This window comes from Metarhizium robertsii (genome assembly GCF_000187425.2).
Source record: "Metarhizium robertsii ARSEF 23 chromosome Unknown MAA_Scf_4, whole genome shotgun sequence".
NCBI lineage: Eukaryota > Fungi > Ascomycota > Sordariomycetes > Hypocreales > Clavicipitaceae > Metarhizium > Metarhizium robertsii.
The window spans coordinates 1,316,656-1,333,250 of record NW_011942182.1 but is presented as its reverse complement, the minus strand read 5'-3'; the positions used below and the strand labels follow the sequence as shown (position 1 = coordinate 1,333,250).

The 16,595-nt window shown below is 52.7% G+C and overlaps 8 protein-coding genes across 8 annotated transcripts; 2 read left to right on the top strand and 6 right to left on the bottom strand.

Annotated features, from left to right (window-relative positions):
• Positions 1–58: 58 nt before the first annotated feature.
• MAA_02533 (uncharacterized protein) lies at positions 59–635 on the top strand (the record flags this gene model as incomplete). Its single annotated transcript, XM_007820531.1, has 3 exons — positions 59–302; positions 380–450; positions 516–635. 3 exons carry the CDS (start codon positions 59–61, stop codon positions 633–635), a joined length of 435 nt encoding a protein of 144 aa, XP_007818722.1.
• Positions 636–814: 179 nt separating this feature from the next.
• Positions 815–1,444, bottom strand: MAA_11079 (uncharacterized protein; the record flags this gene model as incomplete). The annotated part of the gene is made up of 2 exons (XM_011413045.1): positions 815–1,312; positions 1,376–1,444. 2 exons carry the CDS (start codon positions 1,442–1,444, stop codon positions 815–817), a joined length of 567 nt encoding a protein of 188 aa, XP_011411347.1.
• Positions 1,445–2,001: 557 nt separating this feature from the next.
• Positions 2,002–2,684, top strand: MAA_02532 (Frataxin-like protein; the record flags this gene model as incomplete). The annotated part of the gene is made up of 2 exons (XM_007820530.1): positions 2,002–2,355; positions 2,430–2,684. 2 exons carry the CDS (start codon positions 2,002–2,004, stop codon positions 2,682–2,684), a joined length of 609 nt encoding a protein of 202 aa, XP_007818721.1.
• A 224-nt stretch (positions 2,685–2,908) lies between these two features.
• Positions 2,909–3,353, bottom strand: MAA_11078 (uncharacterized protein; the record flags this gene model as incomplete). The annotated part of the gene is made up of 2 exons (XM_011413044.1): positions 2,909–3,002; positions 3,061–3,353. 2 exons carry the CDS (start codon positions 3,351–3,353, stop codon positions 2,909–2,911), a joined length of 387 nt encoding a protein of 128 aa, XP_011411346.1.
• Positions 3,354–4,186: 833 nt separating this feature from the next.
• On the bottom strand, positions 4,187–6,704 carry MAA_02530 (General substrate transporter; the record flags this gene model as incomplete). The annotated part of the gene is made up of 6 exons (XM_007820528.2): positions 4,187–4,536; positions 4,589–5,301; positions 5,359–5,841; positions 5,915–5,992; positions 6,060–6,577; positions 6,684–6,704. The coding sequence occupies 6 exons, from the start codon at positions 6,702–6,704 to the stop codon at positions 4,187–4,189; spliced, it is 2,163 nt and encodes a 720-aa protein (XP_007818719.2).
• Positions 6,705–8,843: 2,139 nt separating this feature from the next.
• Positions 8,844–9,952, bottom strand: MAA_02529 (Fatty acid hydroxylase; the record flags this gene model as incomplete). Its single annotated transcript, XM_007820527.1, has 2 exons — positions 8,844–9,630; positions 9,702–9,952. 2 exons carry the CDS (start codon positions 9,950–9,952, stop codon positions 8,844–8,846), a joined length of 1,038 nt encoding a protein of 345 aa, XP_007818718.1.
• A 2,988-nt stretch (positions 9,953–12,940) lies between these two features.
• MAA_02528 (FMN-linked oxidoreductase) lies at positions 12,941–14,071 on the bottom strand (the record flags this gene model as incomplete). The annotated part of the gene is made up of 1 exon (XM_007820526.1): positions 12,941–14,071. The coding sequence occupies one exon, from the start codon at positions 14,069–14,071 to the stop codon at positions 12,941–12,943; it is 1,131 nt and encodes a 376-aa protein (XP_007818717.1).
• Positions 14,072–15,631: 1,560 nt separating this feature from the next.
• MAA_11077 (uncharacterized protein) lies at positions 15,632–15,901 on the bottom strand (the record flags this gene model as incomplete). Its single annotated transcript, XM_011413043.1, has 1 exon — positions 15,632–15,901. One exon carries the CDS (start codon positions 15,899–15,901, stop codon positions 15,632–15,634), a length of 270 nt encoding a protein of 89 aa, XP_011411345.1.
• Positions 15,902–16,595: the final 694 nt, after the last annotated feature.

Genomic DNA, 16,595 nt, shown 5'->3' with positions numbered 1-16,595 from the left:
CGAGTCACCCTGTGTCGCATCCTCCGCACACGACCATCACGAAAATAAAGAAGGAGTCATGTTTGCAGCCACTGCAAGACGACTAGCTCAGTCGGGCAAAGACTCTCTCCCCAAGCAGGTGCCCTTCACCGTGTTCAACAACCCGTACCAAGCACGCAAAGTATGGCCCCCCAACTTCAAGGAGTTGAACCACGCACAGCAACTGCGCTTTGAAAAGAAGTACAAGCGCAGAATATTCCTGGCCAGCAGGTCGCCACGGTGGGAAAAGGGCGTCAAGTTTGCGCAGCTGGCAACAATCGCAGGTGAGCCCGTGTCCCATTTTATATTTCCTCGCGCCAACGACAAAATATCGGCATTGTTGCTCACTAGTGTTTTCTAGCCGCCCTTGTCTGGCTGCTTTTTTATTCCGAGTTTGAATGGTGGGGGAAGCAATACAAGCCGTCCGAAGAGGTCTGTCAAGTTTCCAGTCCTATTTCGTTTCTTCTACGGAATATAACTGCTGACACACTTCTTAGATGCGCCGTCACGCGCGCAACCTTTTCGGAGTCATTGACCCGGAGAAGCGCTATGAGCGACGACCGGACGCTCCAGAGCCAAAGCTGTCGACGCAACAGCCCGAATCTAAACCCAAATAATGCATTCTCTTCCTGTGTTTCTATTTTCATTTCCGGCGTTTAGCATCACAATACCCTGCCCCTCCCCGCAATTTTCGGTATTACTGTAAAAAACGATCATGTACATTACCAACCTGTATCATAGCTTCATCGGCATCGTAGTCATAGCTTGAGAACCAGTCGCATCAAAATCGTCCTGATCATCGGCCAGCCCAGGCGAAATTAGCACCCATGCCCAAACCCGAACCGATCCCTGTGCTTCTCCCCTCGTTCACTGGCCGCTTGGCCACGGTACCCTGTGCTCTGACCCCCGAGACTATGCGGTCCAAGTTTGTTTCTATCACGACGCCGCCTATGATCATTTCTGACAGCGTCGCATGTAATGTTTCGAAGTTGAAGATGAGATCGAGCTCGCACACGTTCTCAAACAGCTTGTCCAGAGCCTCGACGTAAACCTGGATCAAATCGATCAAGGCGAGGGGCGACTCGGTAGAGGTGGATATTATAATAAAGTAGAGCGTCGCGTAGTTGCGGTATGTGACGAGGGACGGCACGTCATTCTGCTCCTTGGACGAGGAGTGCGAGGTGCCAGACGCAGCCAGAAGAGGCGGCAGGGGCAGGAAGTTGCAAGAGCCGTTTGGCCGGTTTGAAACCAAGGTAAAGATTTCGGATATCAGTCGCTGCTGAATGCTCGTCTCCTGTGGGACGTGCGGTCAGTAGTTGGCACCTTGATAGTTTGGCGACAGACGAGCGCGGCGTACCAACTGTGTATAGAATTTAGTCAGACGAGGCTGTCCCTGGCCGTTGAAGACCAGAAAAGCATTAATCATGGTCGCAAAAGCCAAGACTCCCAATGTCGACGAAACGATGGGAAGGCAAGTATGGCGGGACAGTTCGTCGGCCGCCCGATGCACGCAATCAAACTGGTGGGGCGGTCGAGGGACAGGCGACGCTGCCAGGAAAAGACGATGACTAAGGCGATTTCCGAGGCGTGGCACTGAGCGCTCGGGGGCCCAGCTAGCGCAACCGGGAAGAGCTCCAGATGTCCAACCACAGCTGCGGCTTGGCGTACAGCGCGGGGAGCTCATCGGCAGCATCAGATCATGCGTTGACGTGCTGAGCCGCATGCCGAATTGGCCTTTCCTCCGCTTTCTCCTCTCGAATTGACATCTGGCCATTTCGACCCTTTTCTCCCAAGGCACAGCTCAGCCATTGGAAACTTCAGATCCCGCTACCCTATCAACACTTGCGAGAATTGAATTCTCGCCGGACCCTGAATTTCGCCCCGTCTCCAAACCTTTCCTTGGTCTGGCTCGAACCACCACTCCGCGGTATCGCAAACGACCGTCAACCTACGAACCTCAACCTCAACGCCGCCCTCCCAAACATGTCACGACAAGGAGTCACGCAAACCTCAAGGCTCATGGCTCAGGCCACCTGCCGGTCAAATGTCACCCGCTCAAGCTTCAGACTGCTCCCTCGCGCCTCCAACGTCCTCCGACCTCTGTCAAACCGACTCCCCTACCAGCCCTTTTCAACATCATTTCGACGCTTCAAAGGCATTATGCCCGAGACCGACAACCCAGCCAAGCAGGGTGTTGAGGAGACCCGACCGAGTGTGGGCGTAGCCGAGCTATCTGACGGCCAATACCACGAGCTGGCCGATGGCTACCTGGATATTGTTCTGTCCAAATTCGAGCAGCTCCAGGACGCGCGAGAGGACATTGACATTGAATATTCAGTTTGTGCCTCCCCCTCTCTTCTCCCCCCCTACAAGCCCTCCAAGAACAGGCCACTAATCCGCGCTGCTTACAGTCCGGCGTCATGACCATCAATGTCGCAGACAAGGGCACATACGTCATCAACAAGCAGCCCCCGAACAAGCAGATCTGGCTATCGAGTCCGATTTCCGGCCCCAAACGATACGACTGGTGCATCATCGGCGAGGGCCAGGGGGAGAAGGAGGGCACCGGCTCAGGGAGCTGGATCTACACCCGTGACGGCGTCAGCCTAAGCGATCTGATTCTAGAAGAGCTAGATATTGTCATCGAGGAGCCCGCCACCTGCTAGCCAGCCCAGGCCCCGTCAGCCATGGATATTCTTTTGCCACGCATAACCTTGTATTATTGCTTTATTAGCTCCATCAGTCGAATGTATCATAAAAACAAAAATCCCTTTGCCATCCTAGTCCCCGCCCTCATAAACCCGCTGAATACCCGTGCCCACCACCCAAAACTTGCAAGTAAAGCATCCGCAAACGCCCATAATAAATACAGCCAACCCAACCCAACTCTTCACCGCAGACAAAGGCCCATGGTCCTATTCAACATGGCAACAGTCATGTCGTAGTGCTGAAACGCCGCCCCCCTATCCCTCTTCATGTCGTCCCTACACCCGTCAGCCTCGCGATCCCACCGCACACCGCACACCGCACAAAAATACTCACCTCTGCGCCGTCCCGGCCAAGCTCTTCCTCCAGCTCCTCGTCTCCGCGTCCCTCTGGCCCCTCACCCGCAGCAGATTCTTCAGAATCGCGTGCTCCAGCCCCCTCTCCCTGCCCGCCGCCTCCAGGAACCAGGTGGTGCGCTTCACGCCCTCGGCGTCCAGCGCCGCTGGCGTCTCCCTAAACGCGGCCCGCAGCTGGTCGCGCGCGATGTACCGCGCCGGCGACGAGTACTGCACCGCGCGCAGCAGGCAGCGGTATAGATGCCGGTAGGCGTGGACGACTTCGGTCCCCATGGTTTCGTGGTCGGTGTCCTTGGTGGCCCCGGAGTTGGAAGAGGTTGTTGTACAGTGTTAATTGTATCTTGATAGCCGACGTCTGGCTTGTGCACATGTGGGATGGGCCGTGCGGAGAGGTACTTCCTGGGCACTACTGGCTTGCTTGCTTCTCAGCCAAGCTACCAGACCATGAGCAAATTGTACACAGAAAAGCGACTGAATCCAGTCGCGAGGCAGCTTGAACTACAACCACTCTCTGGAAATGATCCCTCAGAGTCAGCACTTCCATCGAGTCGGGCTTTTTTCATCATTGCAATTTTTGAAAGGTTGCAGGCGTGGGCTCCTGTACAGACGACGCAAGCAACGAATGGCCAAGACCACCACTCACTTATTTTACAAGCATTTTGAATTGGTCTGGAGGACAAGACTGGGTTGACCGCAAATGCCGGTTCAAAAGTCCATATACAAATTGGGTTTCTTTTCACTGGTAGGTATCTATTATTTCTGTTCAAGTTCCCGCGCTCTCAGCACGCGCCTGGGTGCGCGGCCGTGAGGCGCCAATGTTCCGTCTTAACTGGTACATGGAAGCATCGCTCGTCTTAGCGACGCGCAGGTGATAGTGTAAAACGCCAACTGTTGTCAATGCCTCGTCATATACACGCCTTTACTGGCGGTCCCAGATCGTACACCCAACGCCAATTGACAGCGTCCAAAAATCTAGGTATAACCTGGGCTCCTAGTGAATCGTCATATTCCAACAAGGACGCTGTATGCTAGTTCACACATCCCCCTACCTGTCCGGTCTATCTATGCAAAAATTCTAACTGCGAAAAGGTATGCTTGCTTTTGCTTCACTCATCATTGCGCCGGCTCTCCTCTTGACCCAAGGGAGCATATCGACCTTGGGTGCTGCGGACGCTCGGCGATCTGCCGCGAGCCACCACTCTAGAGAGCCAGCCACCGATGCTTCGGTCCTCACCTCCATTGGTCTGGATTTGTGATTTGCGGTCGTCGTCTATGTCTGCGGCAGCATCAAGCGACATTCCGGGAAAGTCTCTGGACGGCCCGGGCGAGCCACCACGTATGAGGGATTCGGTGTCGGCATGCATGGATGGTGTACCCATGACGGTGCTTGCATCGCCAAAAATGGAGTCCATTTCCTCGAGACGCACGCCACAAGTCTCGGGGTAGACGAAATACACTGCGTAGCTGGTCAGCAATGCCGTGAAAACTTGGCGAATAGTTGCACTCACCAATCACGAAGGAAACTGTGCAGAAAAAAGCATGAACAAGATAGAGTCGCCACTTGATCCATTCCTGCAGAATTGGTGTCATTTCTCCAACCAGCCAATTGAACGCCCAATTTGTGGCTGTGGACAAGCTGGCACCCTTGGATCGAATGCTGAGAGGCAGGATCTCCGGTGGGTATAGCCATGGGATAGGGCCCCAAGAGTAGCCGAACGCCGCGTTGTAGATCATGACAAAAAGAACCACCATTCTCGGCGTCCATTTGACATCAAGGTAGATGAAGTATGAAATAAGCGACAGAGAAATAGTCATGGCAACTGCACCGGACAGCAGGATCGGTCTTCGACCCCATCGATCTACCAAGTACCAAGGAGGGATTGTGGATAAGAAGTAAGTAATGCCATTCAAGCCCGTCATCAGTACAGCATCGTGCCCGACCCAGCCAGCAGATTCAAAAACATAAGGAGCGTAGTAGGAGATGACGTTGATGCCATTCAGCTGTGCTAGAGCCTGTGCAGACATGGCGATAAAGACGCGAGTAGAATATCTTTTGAACATGTCAGAGTAGGTCCGCTCGCCCTCTTGTCGCTGAAGAAGCACATTCATCTTGATTTCGCGGTACTCTTCTCTGGCCTTGTGGTCGTGAATATCGCCGCCTCCGTAGAGATTAGCAATGACTACCATGCCTTCCTCGTCGTGGTCGTTGTCAAGAAGCCATCTGGACCAACTTTAGCATCAAAAATTCAAAGCATTTGCATCTAATATCAAAACCCACCTTGGAGATTCAACAATGATCAAACTGCCAAGACCAAGAAGCGCCCCCATGACACACTGCATGAAGAGGGGGACTCTCCACGACATGTTGCTGTCGATGAACCCGCAGCCGTAGTCTACCCAGACCGAGGTTGTGTAGCCGATAATATTGCCAGAAAACTCGATACAAGCAAGTTTTCCACGATTATGAGGAGGGGAAATCTCCGACTGGTACACAGGCACAATAGTAGAGAGCATACCAACACCAACACCGGCAATGATTCGGCCGACCATCATCATGGCCATGGAGCTTGCCAATGTCTGTAAAGCGCCGCCAACAAAGAATATGCAGGATCCATACAAGATGGTACGTCTTCGGCCAATGATGTCTCCAACTCGGCCGACGACTAGTGATGAAATAAAGGCGCCAATCTCCAAAATTGCCACCATGGTACCGACATGAGCTTTGGAGGGATGGTCGAAATAGTCGATGAAGTGAGGGCCACTATAAATGATGTCTTGTTAGCAAGGACATGCCCACCAGCCGTATGCTTTCGGGTGGCTTGGATAGACCATACGTGATGATGCCCGACATAACGCCTTGATCATAACCAAACAGAAACACGCCAAGAGAAACAAATATGCTGGTGAAATAACTTTAAGAAATCGTGTTAGCATGCACGCTACAGTCAAGTGTTGAAAACGCGGTGTGGTATCTCGTACAGCAGGGCCTTGCCCGTCAGGCCGTGGATGGAACCCGATCGCCCCGACATGATGGCTCCGATGCAACGTTGAGCGCGTGAGGGCCGTTGCGGTTTGATCTGGGGGATTTCGATGGCCTCCTTGTCGATAGTTCGAGGGAACGAGGGGGATCGATCGTAGCGCTGGGGCGACGGGTCGCGTATGCGGACCTTTTTGTTGTGCTTGGGCTGACGCTTCTGCACACCAGCGAGGAGCTCTTGCTCAAGCTCTTCGGGCAGCTGAAGACGTACAGGATCGAGTTCGTCGCCAAGTTGATCTCCAATATCGCCGGTGTCAGTCCAGGATGATTCGGAGCTGGAGGACCGCCGACGATGATTAGAGGCGGCGTGGCCCGGAAAGCCCAATAGCGAAGCGGCCTGGGCGTCTTGGTCGGTATCTGATCGGGCAGGGAGGGTCCGTAGAGGAATGTTGGAAGGGAGACGAGATGGAGTTGACGAAGGAATTATGGCGATCTGGGGCTGTTGAGCAGCAGCACCCACCTGCGTCTCAATTGATCAGGTACCGAAGAAGAGAAGAGGAGGTGGAGATGAGAAGTGACGTCGGCCAACCGAGTCAAATAAAGGACGGGGTCTGGTGACAGCAGACAAAGACAAGGTTTCCAATCATCAACACCAGCACTCTGCAGAGTCGGGTGGTTAGTCGGAGAGGTGCGGGTCAGGCAGTGTTCGGGACGTCTGTCTGGTGCCTCGCTGACTGAATGGTCGGCTCTGGCGCGCGTGGTGTGCCGAGTTGGTCGTAGTAGTATTGCGGGTGGAATAAGCTGAGTCTGGACGAAGAGCTAGAATGGGGCAATGCGATGGGGATTTGTGAGACGTCAGACCAAGACACACACACACACAAGGACACTTGGCGTGAGCTGGCGCGTTGCGGATGTGCGGCGCACGATGCAGATGACCAGATTGAATCACCCACGGTCAACCGCCGTCGTTCTTATCCGGGGTCAGCCAGTATGGACGCACGATGATGCCGAGAAGCGGAGCAGAGAGACCAGGGCGACGTCGGGGTAGATGCGATGGTGTTGTCACAAGCTCCAAGCGCGGGGTGGACTAGGCTGTCGAGATATGGAGGCCGAGAAGCGAAAGAAACCAAGAGAGAGAATGCGCGCAAGTGGCGAGCAGATGGGAAATCAATCGAAGTGCCAACAGCCAAGAAGCGAGAGAGAGAGAGATGGAGGAGCCCAAGATTTGGACGGCAGGGGCAGACACAGCCCAAAGTGTCGCCAGGAAAGAGAAATTAATCAGCCCAGTGCCTTGTTCCAAAGGCAAGAAGGCAACATGGCAAGAGGCTACTCCGTAGATATGTTATGTACGGAGTACAATCAAGGTAAAAATAGGGGCTCGTTGGGGGCTGCGTCTACGGCACGGAGTGCCTGCTGAAGGAAGCATGGACTGCACATTCCGATGTCATCAAATGTTCTCCTAATCAGAGACCAATTGACGGCTCAGCTGGGGAACTTGACAGTCTGCTGTCGCCATGGCTGTCGCCAGACGCCTGATTGGCTCCCGCACATTCGGCGCTGATGTCTGTACGTACAGAGTCTGGTACCTGTCAGATATTGCTCATTTCTTAAGTACGGGACAACAGTCAAGTCACGGAGTACACGTGCCCTATCGAACAATCTCCCATTCAACCCGGTCGGTGTTTCTGCACATCAACAATTTGACCGTCGTATTTATCCGTGCCTGCAAGATTTTAAAGTTGCTGCCACCACAACGCTGCGCCAACTGCGGCCGGGAACTTGCAACTGGGCTCCATTATTTTCGCCAATCTCAAGGGCTCAGCTTTTTGCAATCCTTTCCTCTCACTGGCCAGCCGACATGAGGCTACCGCGAACTGGTCCATCGACGGTGGGGGCTGCGACGTCAGACTACATGACTAGGCCGAGAAATTTCTCCAGCTAACGACAGACAACTCCATAATAATGCTCGGATGAAGGGTGCAGAAACTTAGGAGTGGCAAGCCGGGAGATAAAAGAGCGACGGGAGACAGAGGTGGACTGACCGTGAGCCCGCTGTCCCCGTTTGATAACCGGAGCGCCCGACATGGCATAAAAATTATGGCCATTGCAATATGAAAATATCGATGCCTTCACTATTTCTGGCACCGGGACGGCCAAACAGTGTCCGGTTCGGTGCCGCCGTGCTGGGACAGTCGTTCGTAGGACCACGGCCGTCAATGATGCCTTTCAAGTTGCCAACGGTAAAAGTGGGAATTCTGGGGCTGCACTCTGACATCTGGGGTAGTGGATGTAACACGAACCCTTGGGTCAGCTGCGCCTCACAAGCAGCGAATGAATGCTCAATGGATTCAAACCAAGTTAGGTTGTAGGAATATCCCCAGTAAGTTTAATTGCAAGTCCTAACTATATAGCGTTGCTTCCTGGACGGGATATTCAGCCATCAAGTCCCTTATCGCGCGCCTGCCCACATTGAGCCGCATTACCGGCACTATAATAGTGTACTGTATAAATATAGAAAATATTAGAATTACTAGCATAAATCATATGGCAAAGTAGAAAATTAGGAGTCTATTAATTTAGTGAATCAATACCAACCTCGCCCCAAATACAATATTTTTTTCAAGTCAAAGGGACCGTCACCCAAGTCAACGCACACAATTATTAAGTATCCGACACTGAGCGCGCAACGGCGGCTCAGTCTAGCGCTCCCGGAAACCATCCCGTTGGACAAGATATACACAAGACGACATGCAAATAAACCACCCCACGGCCTTCCTTTGTCTGTTTCACTTGTTCTTCTTGAGCTCCTCTGGCGAGTACACCCGGTCGTCTTGTCCCTCCACCTCGAGAATCATGTCCTCGACCCCCTTGTTCTGTCTCTCCCACTCCGTCTTGCCGTTTTTCTTGGCCTTGTCAAACATTTCCCTGTCCGGGACGCGGTGGCTGCCTCCGATTCGATCCCACAGCGTCGTGTACTGGCCGTAATTGTAGTTGAAGTACAAGTGGTGAATCGTGTGGCAGGCGGCGCCGTTGATGACGGGGTTGTCCGCCAGGTATTCGCCATCATGGATGAGTATCGTCCAAAAGACGACAAAGACAAAGAGCACCAGGAAGGAAAACTTGTTCATGGGGAAGATGAAGGTGAATACGTGATAAGGGAGAGACTGGCCCCAGCCGTCCGCGGGATGAAAGGCATACGCCGCAAAGGGAGTCGGCACCACCCACTTGTGGTGCTTCTTGTGGATGTTCTTGTATATCAGCGGATGGTGCAGGCCCCGGTGAATCCAGTAGATGCAGAAATCGGTAAACAGCAGAAACAGCGGGAACTGGAGGACCTCGTACCAGAGGCCGGGCCCTTCCGCCACGGTATCGTACATTTTGGTGTGGCCGCGGACTTCGGCAAGAACAAGGGGAAGCGTGAGGAGAGACATGCCGGGAAGTGCCCATAGTGTTTCTTGGATCTCCAGCCTGACTTGGTTTTTGAGATAGCGCGGGTGCTCTTGCTGCTGCTTATCGAAGATGAAGACGTACGAGAGCGTGGAGAATAAAAAGTAGACCACCATGCCAAAGATCCTGTCGCGCGGAGACGTCTGGTTAGGCGGCCATGTATATACGAGGTGTTGGCAACAGAGTTGGACACTCACCACAGCAATAGAAAGAGGTTGATGGACTGTCTGAGAATATTGTCTCTTGCCCAGGCGCTCTGGCAAACAGCTGGCGAGGGTCGCACAGTGAAATACTTGGTCGGCGGTTTATATTCGCATTCTAATCCAAACGGAAATATGGTTGTGTTGGCGAATAAATCAGCATCGTACGGCGGAGGATGCGCTGGAAGCAGCCTAGCATAGACATGGTCGCCTATATATGTTTCGTAGAGGTCGAGAACAACATCCATGATGGGCGGCAGTTTTAGAGACGTAGTTGGATGGATTCTGAGCTCATGAGTTGGGACAAAGGGCCGGGCCAGTCGTTAAATGGTGCTCGATGGTTGAGGAGAGCCGACTAGACGGCGGGATGTAGATGCAAAGTAGATCAAAGGGGTCATGTTCTTTCTTATCCGCAGCGTACAGACTCCATGGTGCCCTTTCACTCCTGTAAACGAGTACGGACCCGAGGACGGAAGCTCTGGATCCGGGCATGGCATCTCGTCTCACTCTGGCGCAAATGTGAAATATTTCAGTAGCTAAGCCTGGATTGCGGACTGACGGACCGGACCACTTGCACATCTGGACAGCATTGGCCGCTGGCAAGGAACCAACGCCTATTCCCAAACGTCGGTACTTTATTGGTCCTTTCTTTGACGTGGTCCCATTTGGAGTCGTTTGCCCTTTCCGCCGTCCCCATGGGATCGATGTGGGTGTCAACCGGATGTGTGGGACTCCGATGGCCTGATGTGATTCCTTCCCGCTGAGGAGGAGATGTTTTGCAGCAGTATGTAGTTGTCCACAACGTGTATGTATGTATGTCTCCAAAGGCGTCGAAAAGGAAAGAAATTGTGGTGGATGACTCTTAGCACAAAATATAGCAGTACAAGAAACATGACTTTTTAGGTCTTTTCAAATGTTAAGCCGCAACGTGAACAGCCACGAGGATATTTTGCTCTCGACCGATTGTTGGATGATCCGCCCCATGGGCCATGGCTGTTGCGTCCAGTGGTTCGATCAGAGCTTGTGGGAGCAGACGGTTGACTATCGGCCCCGATACGAATACGACGGTCCATGCCTTTTCTTCGGGAGCACCTTCCCACTGGTACCATGTAACTACAACATTCCACATTCTCATTGGACATTCGGCAATAACGCCCAACATCCCGCATCTCTGTTGAGCTCCGCCCAGATCTGTCTCTTCTGCATGCCGCCGTCTACGCGGGCCTGTATCCACCATTTGAACAACACCTGCACATACTATTTACATGTGACGGTGGAGATATCCGGAGATACAAGCCGTCAGAAGGCGTCAAATCTGACAAAATGGGCACTATCGAACCAACAAAGTGAGTGAGGAAATCGGCCAGGAACGGGCCATCCCGCCGCCTCACAATGGGATTCCATCATGGCGCGGCAAGACTGAAGCCACAACCGTAGCCCCTAAGTTGCTTCCCGAAGAGTGGCAGTTTCTGGAATGTACTGTGTTCTGTATGTCTAAACGTCCACCAACACCACCAAACAGTGGACACCCTGTGCTTTTGGCGTGTGCTGACTGAGTGTTAAGACAATCCTGTAGAGTGTAGTCCTACAATTTATCCAGACCACTCAGGTTATACCGAAAGGCTTCAACGAGCCATACAAGATCAAGGCGGCAGTCCAACGACGGACACTGCTATGACTTTCACCAATGCAGTCCGTATCGCAACCATATCACACTTGTACCGCAATCAATTACAACCTAGTGAAGCAAGCTTCTCACCTCTGGTGACTCCCACCTATATCGTCGTGTCGAAAATACTACTGGCGAACCTCACATGGAAGTTTTCTTGGCTCTGCCAACGGTGTACAGCGGCCCGCAAGTTGTCCTCCTGCGGGACGGTCTAGGAAATGTCCCAAACGTGACTATATCCTCGGCCTGTTGGTAGAATCTAGCCAACGAGTTGGGTCTTTTGCAAAATCAGGGGATCGCTACCGTTGGTCCACTTCACAATCAGATGCTGGGAGTGTCAGGTTTCATGCGCCCTAGCACACAGCCCTCCTGCCGATCAAGCGCTTGTTAGACAAGATCTTCTAGACGCAGCAAAGGGTCTCAATTCGACCTAGCTCTTGATGATACAGGCGAAACTGCAAAGTTTTTGGGCGGCCAGAATGACGGAATGGGATGACTGCTGGTAGGGACCATTTATGGTTGTTGTCTGAACGAGTTGAGAATTTATAGGCAAGACGGGAAAAGCACTACGCCATTACGCGCCATTATAGTGAGAATGCACGGGGAGTCGTGACGCTCCCTTGACGCAGTGTCTATCACAATATCTGGTCGCATATATTACCAAGGTTGCTCAGTAAACAACCCGCGCCGTACCAGATCAGCTTTTTGCTTGATACGCAATTCAACTCTCGAATCACCTGCCTGCCCTCTGTTTTGCTCAAGTTCCGGTTTGTAAGCGTCTCTCTTAGTTACTAAAAAAGAATACTTTAATATATGATAATGTATAACGTGATAGCTAGGTACTTGATCGTGTTAGAAACGGTTTACCTCGCACAGTCCGTGGTATATTAAGCCAAATGGTTGCGTCTTTAATCCTGTAAATCTCAACCACGGCCTCATAACATAGAATATAAGATGCAATATGTTTAGCCCAATTCCACAACCCAGGTAGCGAGATTTATGACATTTGGAGCCTTAGACAAATGGGTTTAGCCCCACGCAGTCCGGGAGAAGCAGAGGCAGGCGTCAGGGTCCTTACTCTTAGCAGAGACTGGTTTCAGCACTTGCATGTCGACAGGATTCACTCGAAATTCCATCTCAATGCCAGCGAAATGAAGCACATCTTGGTTCTCTTGGTTCTTTTTGAAGGTGCGCTGGCTGCAAGCTCTGTGAGACAAGATGACCCCTGTGGGCCTTGGGGCGATGTTTCCAGATGAGCCGGACGGCGGTAAAAGAGAGCCCAGTACGTTTCTTGAGACTAAAGGTCGATGGCCACTGCGGCATTACGGCTTCTATCGGTGGAGGATCCCTACTTTTTAGACATGGTTCAGTTGGCTTGCAATTCTAGGAGTGTCTCTCTTGTCTTGTGAAAAATGACTATGAATTTCTCTAATCCTGCTGTCTATATGTACTTTCCCGTCACTAATAATATCTCTAAGTCTTGCTGTCTATATACGCCTTCTACATGCTGAAATGCCCGAATACCAAACAAAAGGGAAAAAAGCTCCTTCCACTCACGCCCGCCGCCTTAACCAGATGCAACCTTTATAGCCTGCCCCTCCTTGCTATTGATAAACTCCTGGCTAAAGGGATAGTCGGTGTAGCCCACGGGATCCTTTGCATTGTAGAACGTGTCCCTGTTATACTCGGCCAGCTGGAGCCCGTTCTGCACCCTGTACGGCAGATCGGGCGTCGAGATGAAGCGCCTGCCAAACACGACGACAATCTTGCGATCGGGGTGCTGCTCGTCGACCAGGCGCCTCGCAGTCTCGGGCGTGAAGCCGCCGGCGACGAGGAGCGGGCCCCTCCACAGCCTGTACGCAAACTCCAGGCTCTCCGTGTCCTCGGTCTCGACGTCGATGTTGCCCGAGATTCGCGGCTCCACCAGGTGCAGGTAGGCGAGGTCGAGGCGGTCCAGCCGGGCAATGACGTCGGAGAACTGGGCGACCGGGTCCGCCATCCTCATGCTGTTGAACGTGTTCCAGGGGCTGAGGCGGATGCCCGTCCTCTCGGGGCCGATGGCCTGGGCCACGGCGGCGGCGACCTCGACGGCGAAGCGGGACCGGTTCTCGACGCTGCCGCCGTACTCGTCGTCGCGCTGGTTGGAGACGTCCTGCAGGAACTGGTCGATGAGGTAGCCGTTTGCGCCGTGGAGCTCGACGCCGTCGAAGCCGGCGGCGATGGCGTTCTTGGCGGCCGCGACGTAGGCCTCCTTCCTTTGCTGGATCTGCGCGGTGCTCAGCTTCTGCGGCTGGGGGGAGTCGGCGGTCGCGGGGATGGTGTCGGGTCCGAGGATGGAGATGCCCTCTTTGGCGGCGACGTCGGGCGCGGCGACGCGGCCGAGGGACCAGAGCTGGACGAAGATGTGGCTCCCGTTTTTGTGGACGGCGTCGGTGACTTTGCGCCAGGCGTCGATCTGGTCCTGGTTCCAGATGCCGGGGACGTTGCTGTAGCCGCCGTCTTGGGCGGAGATGAATGTGCCTTCGGTGACGAGCAGAGTTCCCGGGACGGAGCCGCGCTGCTTGTAGTAGTCCGTCACGATGGGCAGCGGGACGTGTTCGTCCGAGGCGCGGAAGCGGGTTAGGGGCGCCAGTGCGAGACGGTGCTTGAGCGTGATGTTTCCTATGGACAGAGGCTTGAATAGATTTGAGGAGGCCATTTTGGACGACTCTGTAGCTCTGTAGGGGTTGGTAGTTGGTTGATGGCTGGTGAACTTGCGGGCTAGGCTTGCGAGTATTCGACTTGTTATACTATTGGATTACTTTCTGAATGGCAATACAGGCGGACTCGTCGAGTCTTTTAATACGTTTTCAACTCGATGGGGATTGCAACGCCATATCACGCACAATTGCGCATTGCACTGTACTTTATTAATCAGTTATCACGCCCGCAGTATTCACACACACCAGTATTTCTAAGCGCTGGAATCTGGGAGGGGTCCAAATCGCGGCATTTTATTGCGCTAAGACGCTAGGCTTCGACGCAAGGGATAGCGTCGCATTCCGTTGATTGTGCCATGCTCGAGCGCCTAGGAGCTTCGTAAGCATCTTGCTGATTGTTAAGTACGCTCCATACTTTTAGTAGGTTTTGCGGTCCGTGGAACTGGAGACTCCCGGAGCCTCGGCTAGATCTTTCAAATTTTGGGGCATGGGCGGCGCAGCCCTCCACCAATCAATTCGTATCCCGAACAATAGTTCCGAGATGTGACCTCCATGATGAGCACAGTTGGGGCGCTTACCAACCTTCTTGGGTAAGGCCATAGATACAGTACGTTGTGTATGGCCCACCAAAGCTCGATTCTTCTGGAAGACTCTGAATAGCCACCACGACTCGTGTCTGTGACACCCGCTCTTTCGAGCTTGATACGCGGCTTCCATCGAAGAGTCGCTCGATTTGGTGAGCCGCCTTATAGGACTCCTCGTCATAGAACTTTGCCCCTCGCCCAAGAGAGAACAGAATGAATACTTGCCAAAGTGCTGATATCTGCTGCATGCTTTAAAGATGCTTTCGCATAGAGGCATATAAGGACTCACGGGCATACATACCTAGGTAGTTAAATACCGTCTACGAGTAAAAACGAGGACATGCCTCTCCTCCCCACCTTCAATACTCTCCACAGGTTCACAGGATCGTCGTGGGAATCGAACCCACTCCCCGCAGGGCTGCCAGAACGACCTTAGGGCGAGCGCCCAAGGTTTTACAACCATGAAGGAATCAGGTTTACACCTATAAAGGAATCAAGTTTTTACCTATAAAGGAATCAAGTTTTCACCTATAAAGGAATGAGGTTTTCACCTATAAAGGAATGAAGGAGAGTAGGCTTTCGCCCATCTACCAATTGAGGTTTGCCGTTTCACCTTGCGGTGGTCATCTTCGTGGTTCTGGTTGGCGTCTTTGTCTTTCTCTGTGTGGGCCTCTGTACCCCCTTGGCTGAACGCGGGAGGCAGAGCCGTGGGCCGAAGTGGACTGGTCGGGGAGATTGACAGCAGCAGTCCTTGGAGCAGAGGTCGAGGGGCCCGGGACGGTGGGAGCCGTGGGGGGAGCGGGGTTTGGAGGGGCAGCGTTGTGGTTTGGGCCAGCAACGTTTGGCCGAGGGCGATACTGGCATTTACAATAAGCAGTGTTCACAGCAGGAGGCAAAGGAGAAAGAAGGGTGTATCTAGAGACTCACGGCAGATCTGCTTGCTCGGTCGATTCTGACTCGGCGGCCGCGGAACTCCTAGTTCGCGAGGTCATTCTGAGCCATCCTAGCATCGGGCCGGTGGTTGAACCCAAGCATCATCCAGCCTATATGGTTGTTGAAGTTGTCGTACTGGGCTGGAGCTGGCGGCCAGAGGAAGATGACGGAGCCGGGCTTGGTGAGCTTGGCTCGGACATGATCTTCAAATTCAGCCCGAGTAGCATTGAAGTCAATGTTGCGGGCGACAAGCAAACGCCGATTCTCTCGGAAGTGCTTGATGTACTCTTCCCATTCCGCGTGGTAAGGCATTCTGCTTGATGGGTTAGTCACGGTCAAGTTTTGCCATTGACGGGAGCGGCAACGTGCAGAAATGAGAGACGCTTACTTTATTTTCGTCTCGAAGATGATTTCAGACTTGATGTAGTTTGCAATAGAGTGGTGGTAGTAGTAGTAGTAGTAGTAGTAGTTAAAAACTGGCTGTTAAAAACTGGCTGCGTACTAATCGCGGTGTGAATAGAATTTTGTTGTGAAGAAGCGGGTGGGAAAATAGGACGGGGGGAGGGCGCTTTAACCGTGACCCGCCCTTGAAGCATTTTGCCTGATTTAATGATTGACCTGTGTGTGATTGGCTAGGGCTGATAGCGCCAAGCTGTGGCTTGGCCAAGCCCTGATGTTGGTCTCATTGTGAGTTGCCTGGCGGGCTCACTCTTTCTGCTAAGTGCCAGGCGCTTACCCCCCTATTATTTACTGTATTAAGAATTTTCTTATATAATTTAGGTTATTGATAATAAAAGAAATTTATTCGTGATAAGATGTGCACCAATATATACTAAACTATCGCTAAGATATAGGATTGTTATGACGGTGGTCTACCGTATATACGATAGACCAGTCCCAACGGAATGAGAAGGCTGGGCTGTAGGGCTTTTGCAGTAAGACATAAAAAGTACTAGGTATAGAGAGAGACACTGGGCATACTAGCAACGGAGTTTCAATGTTTACT